Source organism: Pezoporus occidentalis, unplaced genomic scaffold (genome assembly GCF_034315485.1).
Source record: "Pezoporus occidentalis ecotype Australia unplaced genomic scaffold, CSIRO_AGI_Poc_V1 ctg49, whole genome shotgun sequence".
NCBI lineage: Eukaryota > Metazoa > Chordata > Aves > Psittaciformes > Psittacidae > Pezoporus > Pezoporus occidentalis.
Window position 1 is genome coordinate 993,356 of NW_026915824.1, and position 13,947 is coordinate 1,007,302.

General features: G+C 37.4%; 1 protein-coding gene across 1 annotated transcript; it reads right to left on the bottom strand.

The window, feature by feature from the left end:
* Positions 1-14: 14 nt before the first annotated feature.
* On the bottom strand, positions 15-11,298 carry RRH (retinal pigment epithelium-derived rhodopsin homolog). The gene is made up of 7 exons (XM_062636637.1): positions 11,101-11,298; positions 6,859-7,049; positions 5,238-5,337; positions 4,376-4,529; positions 3,858-4,026; positions 1,640-1,818; positions 15-737 (listed from the first exon to the last, which is right to left on the bottom strand). The coding sequence occupies exons 1-7, from the start codon at positions 11,204-11,206 to the stop codon at positions 632-634; spliced, it is 1,005 nt and encodes a 334-aa protein (XP_062492621.1). The 5' UTR covers positions 11,207-11,298; the 3' UTR covers positions 15-631.
* Between the last annotated feature and the right edge of the window lie 2,649 nt (positions 11,299-13,947).

The following is a 13,947-nucleotide window of genomic DNA, read 5'->3' on the forward strand; positions in this document are numbered from 1 at the left end:
TATTACTAAAAACAAAAGCTGTCTTTCCTACAAATTCATTTGGTTGTGTGAGCAAAAACTTTAAAAATACGTTAAAATATACAAAAACTCCTTAAAATTCCTAAGAGCTGGTAACAGGTGCTATTGGGTTTGGCTAGATATTTTGCTAATATATTCACAGAAACAGAACTCTGCAAAGCATACCAACATGGACACCTTCTATAGAAATATATTCACACAGGGAGAATCCAGAATATTTTAAGTCTGGAAAACTTTCAAGGGAAGATGAGAAAAAGTAATTCATGAAAGGAATTAGAGGTGCAAAATCCATGTTACTGAATTTAAGCACTTCCTGATTCAGGTTCTCCTTGCCCTGTGTCACGTTGTCCACACTGTAAGAGTCAGTGATCACTACCCCTTTTTGTTTGGGACAGACATATTGGGCCAATAAACCCCATTCTCAAAACCTAAAGTCTTAATGGGTTTTGTCGTTTTGCCTTCTTAACCTATCTAAACAGATTATTGTGATTAACAGAAACAGCTGTCTGGGGCAGATAATTATTCCAAAAGATTAATCTTTCGAAAGATTAATTAGCTTTAACTGAGATTTCACTCCTTTCCATTTAACTCATGCATGCAAATGACATGAGTTCTACGACGTCAGTGCACTTTGTGATACACTCATGGGCAAGGCGTTGTTTATGGTTATCTCTTGTCTTCTCTGACATCGCACCATTGCCAAGATTGCCCTCCGAAACCTGCAAAGGCAAGAAAGGGAAAACGGAAAGATCATTAGCTGGAGAACCAAACACCAAGAAACACTGGGTAAGCTACCTTCAGTATTACAACAGTTTTCAACTTCAGTAAACCTTACTTCATAAAAAAATGGTGTATTTGGAATTTGAGAGGACCCAAGTCTTTTTCAATTCCATGTACATGAACTTAACTCAGTTAAGTTTCTTCTACAACAGGCATCACAGCAGGTTTTGCTTATCCCAGGACAGGGTATAGCCATGACAAAGATGAACTTACAGAATGGTGAAAAAAATTAGATGGATTTTTTCAGCCGGATCAGGTAAGTTCACCTAGACAGAGATCACAGGCTCTGCTTCTAGATTGGTAGTAGAGAAAGGAAGGATGCTTCCTTGCAAAACCCAGTTCTCAGTCAGAGGCATTGGCTTGGTTAGAGCATTTGATATGCTTGCTCAAAACAGATGAATAGGTCTAGCTTATTTACTTTAACGGTGTCAATCCATCCTAATCAGTCAGAATATGACACATCCCAAATCAAGCAAAGAAATCTACAGAATTTACATGTCACTAAGCCGCCACACATTTTGGCCACAGTTATTAAAGCCAGTTTACTGCTGATGCAACCCAAAATCCATAAGTCCCTTTGAGAAGCCACAAAGGGACTTTCAAAACTGTCTTACAAAAGCTGTGTTAATGTGTTTTCAAAAATCTTTATCAATTTAGTATATTCTTATGATGATCAAAACAATTTCTTTTAGGGTTTCCTGTCCGAAAGGTCATCTTTGTTAAATCATCAGTGGTTTACCCTTTGACCTCTTTGCTAATCATATTTTTCAGATGAACCTACTATAGTTATATGATTAGCTAAAATCATCAAGTAGAGTGGTATTAAATTGGGAGCACTTACTTTTTGTTTGCAATGACGTAAATGCAGGGATTATAAAATGTGGAAGATTTTGCAAATAAAGGAGCTATGATGGCCATTGCAGGAGAAATTTTCTTTGGGTTTCCAAAGGAAGACCACAGACACACAATAGAATATGGAGACCATGCCACCAAGAACATTACAATCATCACAACAGACATCTGTAAAAGAAGAGGAACAGACTCGTAACCAGTATTACCTGAAGATAAAGGCCTTATAACCTAACCTCAAAGGCACATGCACCTTTGTGAAAACAGAGCTATGCAGACCCAAATAGCAACATGTAAACAAGCACACCTGACAAATTTTGACAGGTCATAATGAAATCTCACTCTGGGGATTTAATAGCACATCACACCATCATGTATTTTGGCATGTTGTGACTTCATTATGTACAATCTTCCTTCACAGTCAGCACTATTTATCATGCTAAATCTCTCCAGCAGAAGTTTCAATGGCCAGAGATGACTTCACACATGAATTAAGACCACCATAACAGGTCACTTTAGGACATTATTACAAATAAAAAATATGAACAGAGAGTAAAATCTAAACCAAATATTTCATAAAGATGTTAATAAATAAAACTGTTTAATAAGGTTTAACTGTGGTACAGTAAAATTAAAGAAAGTAAATGTTCTTGGATACAAAGGCTCAGTCCATATACTTATGGAACCCAGAAGTGTCTGATTTAATGAAGTATGATAGCCATGTTCAAGCATCACGCTGAGCAGCTATCTGAGCAGTTACGTCTTCTCTGCCTGCCTGTCAGAGAGAACAGTGCGGGCACGTGGGGCTCATACCCCAGAAGACTCCACACCCCAGCTAGAAATGAACTGCAAAAAAATAAGGGTAATGGAAGGTTAGGAGAGGAATCAGCTGGGGCAGACCTCTTTGGTTTTTGTCAGGGACATGAACCAGTAACTGAAACTGGAATGAAAATGTCAAACTAATCAAGAGGACAAAACGAATCACTAAATAAACAGACAAACCTGCAGGGCTCTTTGTATGTATAGGATTCCCTAGTGTTGTTTACCTATAGTCTTAGTCTTTCTGTGATGAACAAAATGAGAAACAAGAAGTAAATGGCTACTTTGTGTGAGCTCTTCCAGAGCACAACCAATAAACAGAGTGACTCTTTCCACAGAAGATTCCTGTTTAAATACAAATGTCACACATATCAATAATAATGTAAAGAAGCTTAAAGATGCCAGTTGTTGCAAAAGCAAGCAGTCCAGTTCCAAAAAAGAAACTCCAAAGATTGAATCCTTTTATTTTTTTCCAAAATATAACTTGGTATCTTCAACTGCAAAACAGCAAAAATATATTTTCTTCACAAATATGAGCTTAAATTTATACCTGAATCCTCAGCTTTAAGCATTGTGGAAGTTTTTAAGAAGAGCAAAATGGTTAGATTATTATTTGTAGGTAAAAGTACTGTTTTTCACAATTTAGCAATGATAAAGTTTTCCAAGGAATGTTAAGTTTGCATTGATAAGTAATTCAAAAGCATAGGTACATACTTGTCTGCCCAATTCTCTCTCACTTATCATGCCCAGCTATAAATCACATCTTTACACAAAATCAAAGTAGCTAGTGAGCTTCAAGCTTTCTAAAGGACTTTTAGACGTTAAAAGAATGTCAACCTTCCAGGAAGAATATATCATTTTATGCCATAACTGGTATTTGCTACTGTTTACATAAGAGATAAGCTTAACAGACTGAAAAGTACAAGGGATCAGAATCACACATTTTGGGAGCTTGGAAATGTACTTTTATTTCTAGGCCATGAGTTCAAATCAGAGTTGGCTAGTCCATTTCAGACCAGACACCCCTACCTACTTAGCAGAAAGCCTAAGGACTCTACAGACACAAAGAGTAAAAGTCCTCCTAGGATGGACACCTCTGAGGTATATTTCTGTGTACTGACAGAATGGTAGAGGCAAGGAAAATTCAGATTGTTCCCAGGCGTCAAAGTAGCTATTCATCTGGAAAGAGTATTAGGCCAAAAGTAAAGAATATAGTGTTATAAGTCAAGCCAAGAGTTTTCACCTAGGCTGAATTTCAGTTATATTTAGTACAAAAGGAAAAGGGGAAATGTAGGAAACAGAAATGCTTAAAAGGCTGCAATGTTCCTTTGGCCCCAAGATTTAATGCTAAAGAACATGCTTAAAATAAAACATGCCCTAATTTACTATACCTTTGTCACATCTACTTGGTCAGACCAGTCTATGTTGATGCTTTCCAAGCAGTTACTCCTGGCATATTGTTTCATTGCCCGGGAAACATTGTAGTAACAGTAAAACATGACTGTTAAGGGTACAACAAAATTAACAGCAATTACACTCATTGTGTAGGAAACAAAGGACCTGATAAAACAGAAAAACAAAACACAGTAACTTACAAATAGCCATTCAGTAAAAGTTACTAAAGATTTTGATATTTTGAAATTCTAAAACAAGCTTTTAAAGAATTAGGAAAACTTTCTTTAGCTTTAATTTTCTTATTAGCACCTACAAATCTTGCTGTTTTCAAGCACAGCTCAATTCCTGTATTTTTTCTAGATCTGCTCTATATTATTTCCATATTTTTAAAATTATTATTATAAACTACACCTCATACTTCTGACAGAAGTTATACTCAGAGGGTGGAGAATTAAATAAGCTTAGCCTTCAATGAGACAGCAAACTGAAAAGAAAGGGTGAAGGGAAATCTTACACATCATTTTTCCTCCAATTTACTGTGCATGTTGCTCCAGTCGGATCCGGGGCATAGCTAGCCCAGCCTACAGTAGGCATGGAAGCCCAGAAGACTGCATTTATCCAAGCAGCAAGGATTAGAGTGGCATAGCTACGGGCAGTCATTCTTCTCCCTGTGGCCAAACACATACAATCACAAACCGTTGTCATCTGTTGCTTCTTTCCAGAGTTGAACTGCAACAAGTGGCTTCCAGAAAGCACATACTAGATGAATAATGATCCTTTCAAAGGCCTACACTCCTGAACACTGCAGTATATCATTTCATACTGCTGAACCTGTAACACCACCTAAATACCATCATCCACTCCAACTCACATCATACAGGCAATACCTGATCCTAACCCCACGTCAAAAAGTTTATTATGCAACAGTGCGTTCCAGTACACACTTGCAGGACTGCAGGGGCAGGAATTAACTGTGACAATATGTCTGTATTGACAATATGGCTGTAACAGAGAGGAGAGAAAAACGTACAGTTCAGCGCTAACACAACAGCAGAAGCAAACACCTGCTTCAAAACCTCCCACAGCTGGAGGCTTTTCATGTGCTTCTGTATATAGATACTGTCCTCCAAAGACTGCAAACAACCACGAAAATACAACTTATAAACAGAATAAGAGCCTAATTGTGAAAAATTCACTGTCTCCAGCAGTATTATTCATGCCAACTAGATAATTTACTTAACCAAGTACTGCAGGATCATGCCGTAAATTCAAATTATGCCTAGCACTGTAATTATGGAGTCATTTATGAGAAAACAGTTGACTATTATTTCACAGAAGTTCAACAGTGAACATTTTTTTTATCATAAGTACAGTACCTATATCAGGCCTGCAGATTGTCAAGTAACGATCAACTGCAACAACAGTGAGCAAACCAATACTCGCCATCCCAAAAAAGATATTTAATGCAGCATAGATCTGAAATTAAAACACACAAACAAAAAAGCATTTTCTGAGAAATCTGTCAAATGTACAAGCACAAATTCGTGGACTGAATCGAAGGCACTAATACATTACATTCAGGCTGTGTTCTCTTTCATAAGCAAGGTACTGAAAGAACTAAATCAGTGAAGGCAATTTGGAGATGGCTCATTTAAAATTAAATGTTTCAAAAGCAACCTGCTTGTGTGTGCATCAGAAATCCTAAAAACAGCAGTCTAAAAAGAAAAAAAACACCATACTTCAGTAAGTAAATTTTGAGATTCAGAGTCTGGAGGTTGAAGGGGTTCAATTCATGGTTTTGGTATAAGTTGAAGGAAATCTGAACAGCATTTGATTCATCAAAAAGGTTATGGCTTTAGCAAATGTGAGATCCTGAATTGTCACTCTTTCCACTTATTTCACAGATGTGGTACACTGATTTTCCCCATCAGACTCCATTTTTACATGTGTCAGATCTGCTGCACAGGGTGACAGATGCTGCAATCCCAACATGCTCTAAATGCATCTGCCCCGTCATCCCATGGGCAGTGAGATCAGGAAGAAAGACTGGGAAGGCTGTGTTAGCACTGGCACCCAAGAAACATAGCACCCTGTGCCAGATTACATACCAACAGTGGTTATGACATTCAACCATCTCAGTTCACAGGATTCATTTGGTTTAGATTGATGGGAGCTGTGTGTCAAGTGAACTCCAAACCATTGGTACTGAGATTTCACATCAACTTCAACCCGCTACAGGATAGCCTAAGTACAAAGATGTTAAGTGAGGCTTCCTGTCAAACAGTAACTGAATTTTGAACTTGAAATAAGTCAGGCAAGTGAACTCTGATTATTATAAATATCCATTATATAAAGGTCTGAAATGTGTATTGCTGCTAATGTTATTCTTGAGTCACATTTTCAGTATACACCTTTATATTACTACCTATTTTCATGGACACTTGAGATTTAAATCACAGTTCAGAGCAAAGGGCACTATGTTTCTGCTATGGAAGTATAATTTTTCAGTCAGATTATTTTTAAAAATAGACAGCTATTAAAACTAAGCTAAATCTTAGCCTTAGCCTTGCAGACCTTCATTTTGGATATCGTAATAGAGAAATCTGAAAGAACATGTATTGGCCAAGCAGAACTCATTAAGATCTGTCAAACTCATAATCAAAACTGTAGTCACATCCAAAGTCTTTTCATTATCAAATAAGTCATCAAATGTGCATATGTTACTATAACCTTCTTCATTTGAGGATTTTGTTTCCTATGTCTTCTTAAAGCTATTTTCAAATCTCTAGTTGATAAATATAATGTTACACTTTGAAAATCACATGCAAAATCCTATATCCAGACATTGTTGACATGGCAGAACATCAGCTTCAGGTCTAATGTCAAACTTTGCATGTCCATCTTATCTCAAAAGAACTAATATGAGGTTGAGCTACTGCTTATTTCTCAGTTTGCTTTTAAGTGCTCAAAACTTTCTCTCTGACTTAATTGCAATACCTGGCATCCAGTATATCCAAATTTCCAGCTTCCATGCAGGTCTGAGGCAGCAGACATGGGGTAACCAATGCCACTAACACCAATGTCAGTAAAAGCCAAGTTGATAATTATTGCATTGGTTGCTGTCCGAAGCTCTTTGTATTTAACAAAGATGCCCAAAACAACAATATTACTGAAAATGCTTACCACTCCTGTAAAAACAGAAAAAGGGAAACTTTACCAAAGGTACCCACCAGCCAGCAATATACATGCAGAAGAAAATATAGCCTGTTGGAGTATCTATGTCCTAAACAAATAGTAATTTCAGTCAAGTGCAATTTTGTGAAGAAGACAGATGCCTGACAAGCAGAGAAAAACTTTTCCAATGACGCTTTTATCAATAAAATGGAGAATTCCAACATGTTCAAGCAAACACAGCCATGAAAAAAATAACTTGTAAATAACAGGAGTCTGTGAGTTGTTCAGATCATGTAGTTTGACATAGCTGTTACAGTGTCACTGAACCAAATCCTAAACTTACAAATATTCGTATAGCCTGGGCACCTTAAATGAACAAGTGGAATTATTTTGTTAACATGTTATCCATGGAGATGACCCTTAAAGTTTTTCAGGGGGGTTGTTTTGTGGGATTTGTTTGTTTGTTTTTAATTTTTATTTAAGAAGTTTCACCTATGAATCAAAACACTGTAGTTTTCATCATCACAGACTGGAGGCATAATTCTGTAAGGAGCTTGAGGCTGTCATACTGAATGTAGACTTCCAAAAGCAGACTCATCTTCTTTCACAGTCACTTCCCATCCTGCTCCAGTTTGCTGGCCATCACCTTCACTGATGGGATTTCTGCTTCTCTATTGACTCCACCAGAAAACTGACACACACACTTTAGCTTTTGTGACATGCCTCTGTGGAAAGGGCAGTAAGGTTTGTAAGTATTATACAATGTTCTTTCACATCTGTCACTGTCAATGGTGCAGCACAGAGTTAAAAACCCCTAACATCAGTTTATATGCAGACTACAAACATGCTGCAGTTCAAACAACCTCAAATCAGCAAGGTTAGAAAACCTGAAGGCAAGAATCAGTTTCAAGTACTTCAGCTGTACAGCTGAATTTTGAAGAAAATTCCTTCAAAGCATGAAAATTCTTTTAAAGCATGGGAAGTCCTGTGGGCTCCATCCTTGGCAGTCCACAGGAACACAATAAACAGATTTATAAATAACAGCACACACCCCAGTGCATTGAACTAAGGCATTCCTAGGGTCAAATACACATCAGAAGTACCATCTGAACCACTATGTTCAGCGAGACATGACAGGTATGCAAAAGGGCAAAATGAAAGCCTTCTGTAACATACATAAAAATGTAACAAAGATGATTCTTTAGATAACAGACAATAAGGACAACACCAATTCTTCATCCTTTAAACGGAATTTCTCAATTTCATTCCTATAAATATGTACCCTTTTTATTATACCTGAAACTCACACAGCGAGTTTTACTGCAACATTGCATTAACCAATACAATCTCCTACATCACAGAAATTCTCACAACAGATTCTGTAACTTAAATTAAATGTAGCAAAAATGTAATTAATTCTTGGTTGTCTCTCTTTCCATTCTCTCTTTAAACACCAAGCATTTCTGCTCTCAAGTGCAAGTCTCCTGCCTAGTGCAACTTTACATTACAGACGATGCTGGAGGTGCATAGCCACATAGATGTCATCAGCTGCCATATTCATATAGTCACACATTTCAGGAGGGTGATGCTATGAGGCCCTAAAATGCAAAAAAGCAAGGAGCTGGGGATCTGATCTGAAACCAACACACAGTAAAAGCACTTGCAGTGCCAGTTCTGTCAGCTTTCAAGTTGACAGGTAGTATGTCATCTCACAAAATAGAACTACCACTTTATAAAACAGCACAGGCTCCCTATGAGGCATGCTTTAACAGATATTACAGCTACCAAGAATGAAATCAGAAATACACCAGGGCTATAAACTTGTATCCTCGGGGTGAAGGAAAGATCCTGCTAGACACAGTTAAATCCTGTGCCTCAGAGCCCAGTCTTAGAGGGTAGGGAGTGCAGATCAAGCCCAAGACTTTCAGTAGCCTGAAATCATCAACTGGGACAAACTCATGTGATTCAGATACAACATGTGGATGCTGCCACTTGGCCTGTGAAGCATCCTAGGGTTAGACAACTATTCCCACATTTCTTTAAATAAGCCTTGTAGCTTTATGAAGTTGAAGATAAAAGCCTCATAACCTGATCAAGAGCAGAAGAATTTACTTTCCTCCTTCCCAGGGAAGCAATGAAAATGAAAGGCAGAACAAATGTAAATAAAAGCCTTAAAGTTAAGCAAGGCACATGTAGTAGCATCAAAACAATGAAGGTTAGGTCTGTGTATAACACAATTTACTTTGCATTTTTAAAATGATACCAGAGCATTTCACCATTGTAAGATGAAAGATGTCCATGAAGTAGTATTGCTTCCTGCAGCCTGAGTATCCTTGTGGTCATCACTAGAATTAATACACTAGCCACTGTAGAGTGCAATACTCAACAATTACTTCATTCTCAGAAAACGAAGCAATTATTTGCATAAGAATTCAAACCTTTTAAAAAGCAACATAATGATGAGCACTGTACCTCTGCTTCATTCTTATTCTTAGACATCTGTTTACTAACACAGCTTAAATTTTCCAGAGGTGAGATCTGTGGTAGTAAGGCATTTGCAATGCAATTAATCATACTTTCAAAGATGTTATAGATCTTACTGTCAAAAAGATTCCTCATTAAGAAAGCTAAGCCCAGCCTACAGGCGAGTTACTAGGCTCCTGCAATTATAAGAGGAAAACAAATAAACAAAAAGCAATCCAACTTTTTGTTTGCTTTTTTAAAGACATTTAATTTCCTTGTAAGATTAAGGAAGAAGATCTGGGTTGATTCTAGCTATTCCCATTGATCACCTATGATAGCTTTGATCCCTAACACCAAGCTATCTGAAAAGATAGCTATCTGAAAAGACCACCTTGTTGCATACAATCTAACCAATTTAAATTAAAAATATAACAAATATCATACGTATCTGCAGCACATAATAGATCCAGTTACCTGCAAATACTGTTGTAGTACTGCAGAGTGTATCCAGCCTTCCAATACATTACCATAATTCATCTCTACAGCTTCATAACAAGTCTACTTATTCTGTGTAGTTGTTCTAGCAATTTCTCTAAAAATATGAAATAAATTATTGCCTTTGCATTCAAAAATAGCCTTTAACCAGAACATCACTTTGATACCACTTCAAATAGATATGCTAAATAAAATGAGACCATCCACAATACTATTTCATATAAACTTAAAGTCCATTAATATTTTAATGTATTTTAAAAGCTAATAATAGCATAGAAAATGTATGGTAAAGCCTGTGGGGAAAAAAAAAAAAAGTATTTATAAACTGATCTGATTTTCCATAATAAAGATATAGAAAGCCTATTTTTAAAGACAGTTTCAGGTTTTGGTCACATTGATATTTCATTGCTATAGCTCTCAATGCTCAAAAAAAGGCATTACTGAAGCAGTTATGATTATAACAATGAGAAAGTTTTCAAGGGGGGGGGGGGGAATCAAATGTAATTATTCAAGTTTAGCCAAAGGCCATTGCAGTCACAGGGAATGAACACGATGTCAAGCCTTTCAGTGTGCTTTTTCTAACATGTGTCATTGGTGAAAAATACAGCTGCAACCAGAGTCTGCTCTTCTGTGATTAATGGCCAGCTCCCTCCCTCTAAGTCACATTCCAACCCTTCCCCTTACATCCCCCTAACAGACACCCGCTCACATGCTCAGACTACACATATATTACTACAAACATGTGGCCCAGGAGAAATCTCAAGATAGCTTCAAGCACATCACAGAAAAATGCAAGATGTGACAGCTATGTCCTATTTTTATCCCTTTTGCAAGCTGGCAGAAATTAATTCTTACTCTCTTCTATAATTACATATCAACAAAATATATTTTTCAACACACAATGCTACCTTCAAATATAGAGCAGAAAACTTAGATGTTTCTGCACACTTCAGTCAGCCTGCTAACATGTCAGTAAACTATGGAGAAGAGTCATCAGACATTTGTGCTACACAAAATGAAACACCATCTCTGTTACTATACAAAATGAACATTCAGAACTACAGTTGTATTTTAAACAGTTATGCAACTATTTGCCAATACCCATACCTGCTGTGATTAAGTAAGCTGCAACTACGTTGTGCTCAGTCTGCGTAAAGGCTGAATGAGCTTCATTGTCACTTTCTGAGGAATTGGATGAATCATTCCAATGCATTTTGAACAAAAGAGACTGTCGCCTACCCGCTGCAATAACTCATCAAGAGGACAAAACACTACAAAACCCTGCCAGGGAAATTCTTTCACTATTCAACAACAAACTCACTGAACAATTAAAAAAGGGGGGGGGGGAGTAGGAGGGAGTTCCCCCCCCCCCCCCGCCATTGACAGCCTCCAAGCACAATTTAATTGGACTAAAGTGCAAGTATGTTTACACTCCCAATCTATGCAGGAGATTGTTAATTAAAACAAAGAGCAGCACAGACCTGAGTGTGTTTCCAACAGTATGCTTAAACTTCATTCTTACTGCTAAAGAGATTAACTGTCACATGCTCCCAAACTTTTTCCTTCAAACCTCTTGTGCAATGCTTCAGAAACCTCAACAAAAGCTGAATCAGGTCAGTTGGTTGTCAGCCTGCCTTGGAATTAACTCCCATCATCACAGTGAATACACAAAACCACAGCACAACATAAAGACACGATGTTGACTTTTTTAAAAGCAGATACACTCACTCTAAATTACACGCCTTCAAAGCCTTAAAGACCTACTTCTTCAAGATTCTCAGCTTGATTTAAACTCTCAAGCTGACACAGACCCAAGACAAACACAGTCTGATATTTTCCTGAAGCATGACTTTCAGAAAACTCAGTTGCTACATCTCTAAAATACAAACAGTTGTTGAATATGTCTTACCAGTCTGAACACTCTCCCTCTCCCCCGCACACACACCTAAGCTTACTTTGGGCAAATTTTCCAAAGCATGTTACTGGCAGAAAATTATTATATATTTTCCAAAGCCTTGAGCAGCAGAAGCTTACGTTTTCTTCTCTTCCATGATGAGCAGCACAACAAAGTAAAGACCTTTTACAAAATCTTGCATAAGTATTAGCTGCAATAAACCCTTGCCCAAACAGCTTATTTGCAGTATCAGTATAAGTAATCAAAGAAGGTGCTTCCCACCGGTTCCCCTTCATACAGTTTTTGTCTCCAGTTTTGAGCTCATACTGGGTATAAAAATGACAAGGATGAGCAAGCGGTAGTTCTTGAGTGGTACCTGGCTCACAGGCAGCTCAAGCAAGTTCCCAGACTAGGTCATGTCTTCTGATCAGCAATAAGGATGTAGTGACACAGACAGTGTTGAAGAATATGGCCATTACACAGAAAGGAAGTATACCTGAAGAGCTCTCCCTTCTCTAACCCATTAAATACTCATAAAGCATTCCCTCCCACTCCTCAGCTTTCCAAAACAGACATCCTGCATCTTTCATCCATCTGAATCTAAAGGTAAGAAAAGTTTAATACTAAACTTGTGCTGTCATGGCATTTAGTCATCATTACTACGGCTGATCATGTCACCATTCTAGCAACAAACGTTTCCTTTAATGCCACAGATCTACACTCACAGGGTACTTCTATTATTACAGTACTTTTCCTTTCAGAGGAGGATTAGGCAGCAAGAGGGTGGGAGGGTTCTGAAAGGAAAGATGATCTGTTTGGCAATGAAGCCACTTCCCTAGTGCTTCAAAAGATAAAAGCATAGTGATAATTTGATATTTTTGCTTTCCTCCCCCCCTGAAACTTTGGCAAGATTTTCAAAAGCATCTCAGAGCTTACAATGCTGGATGTCTCATTAACGTAAAGCATTACTATTTTTGTTCAGACAGAATTCCAGACTTAAAGTAGCAGTTAATGAGACCTTACAGATTTTATACATACTTGTTGCTTAAAACACAAGTTTCTAAGATGTGCAGTCTATCCTAGACACCACCACATTGTCTCCATCTCCTCGTCTCTGAAATTTGACTAATTTTACAGCAACAAGAATTAAGAGAAAAAAGTCAAAATTAAAGGCAGGCATTACTTACCATTAACCTAATAGTTAAGTTTTTTCTAGAACACTGCAGTTCATGTAACAAGCCAAGAAGATAAAGGAGTTAAAGTACATAAATAATCCACAAAGTTTGAACCACAGCTTCTAAGACAGACAAAATATGGCTTACCACATTGCTTTTTAATACTGGCATAAAAAAAATAAAATAAAATCCAAAACCTCAGGCAGTTTTTATCCTCCAATAACAGACAGCATTATTAGTGTCGGAGGGACATTTTATAACCTCAGATGATGCTTTTACTTCCCACTTGTCCCAGATCAATAGCAACAAAACACAATTTCTATTTAAGTCATTCATCAGCATTTAAGTATCTCTATAGATACGGGGCAATGCAAAACTGATTAAAAGTTTAGTACTTTTAGTACAAGGTTAGTACAAGGGTTTAGCAAGTTGCTTTTGGTTATGCGTAAAGTATATTTCAATCCACAAGTGATGAGAGAAACTTACCATTTGCATTAAGAACAATAAATCCCAAACCAAACCCTCTCCTATTTTCGGTGATAACCACTTTAAAACCCAAACCAAACCCTCCCACGTTTATTAAGCACATCACCACTAGAGGGCTCTATGAGGCAGAACGTCCCTTTTGTTTTCAGGTGCAAAGGGTTCAAACTCCGTGGAAAACAAGTGGTTTTTTCCTCCCTCCCAGAGGCTTTTACTAGATTTAAACTGTTGATTAGAAAAGTCTGGGTCTAAAGAGATTCTCAGCCAATTAAAGAAAACACCCTGAAAAATACGTGACTCCATAAAGCTTTTTACTTGTCATACTTCACGCAGGAGCTATGCTTTTTGTTAGAACAACACTGTTTATTGCCAAGACAATGCTTTGTACAACTGCAAATAACT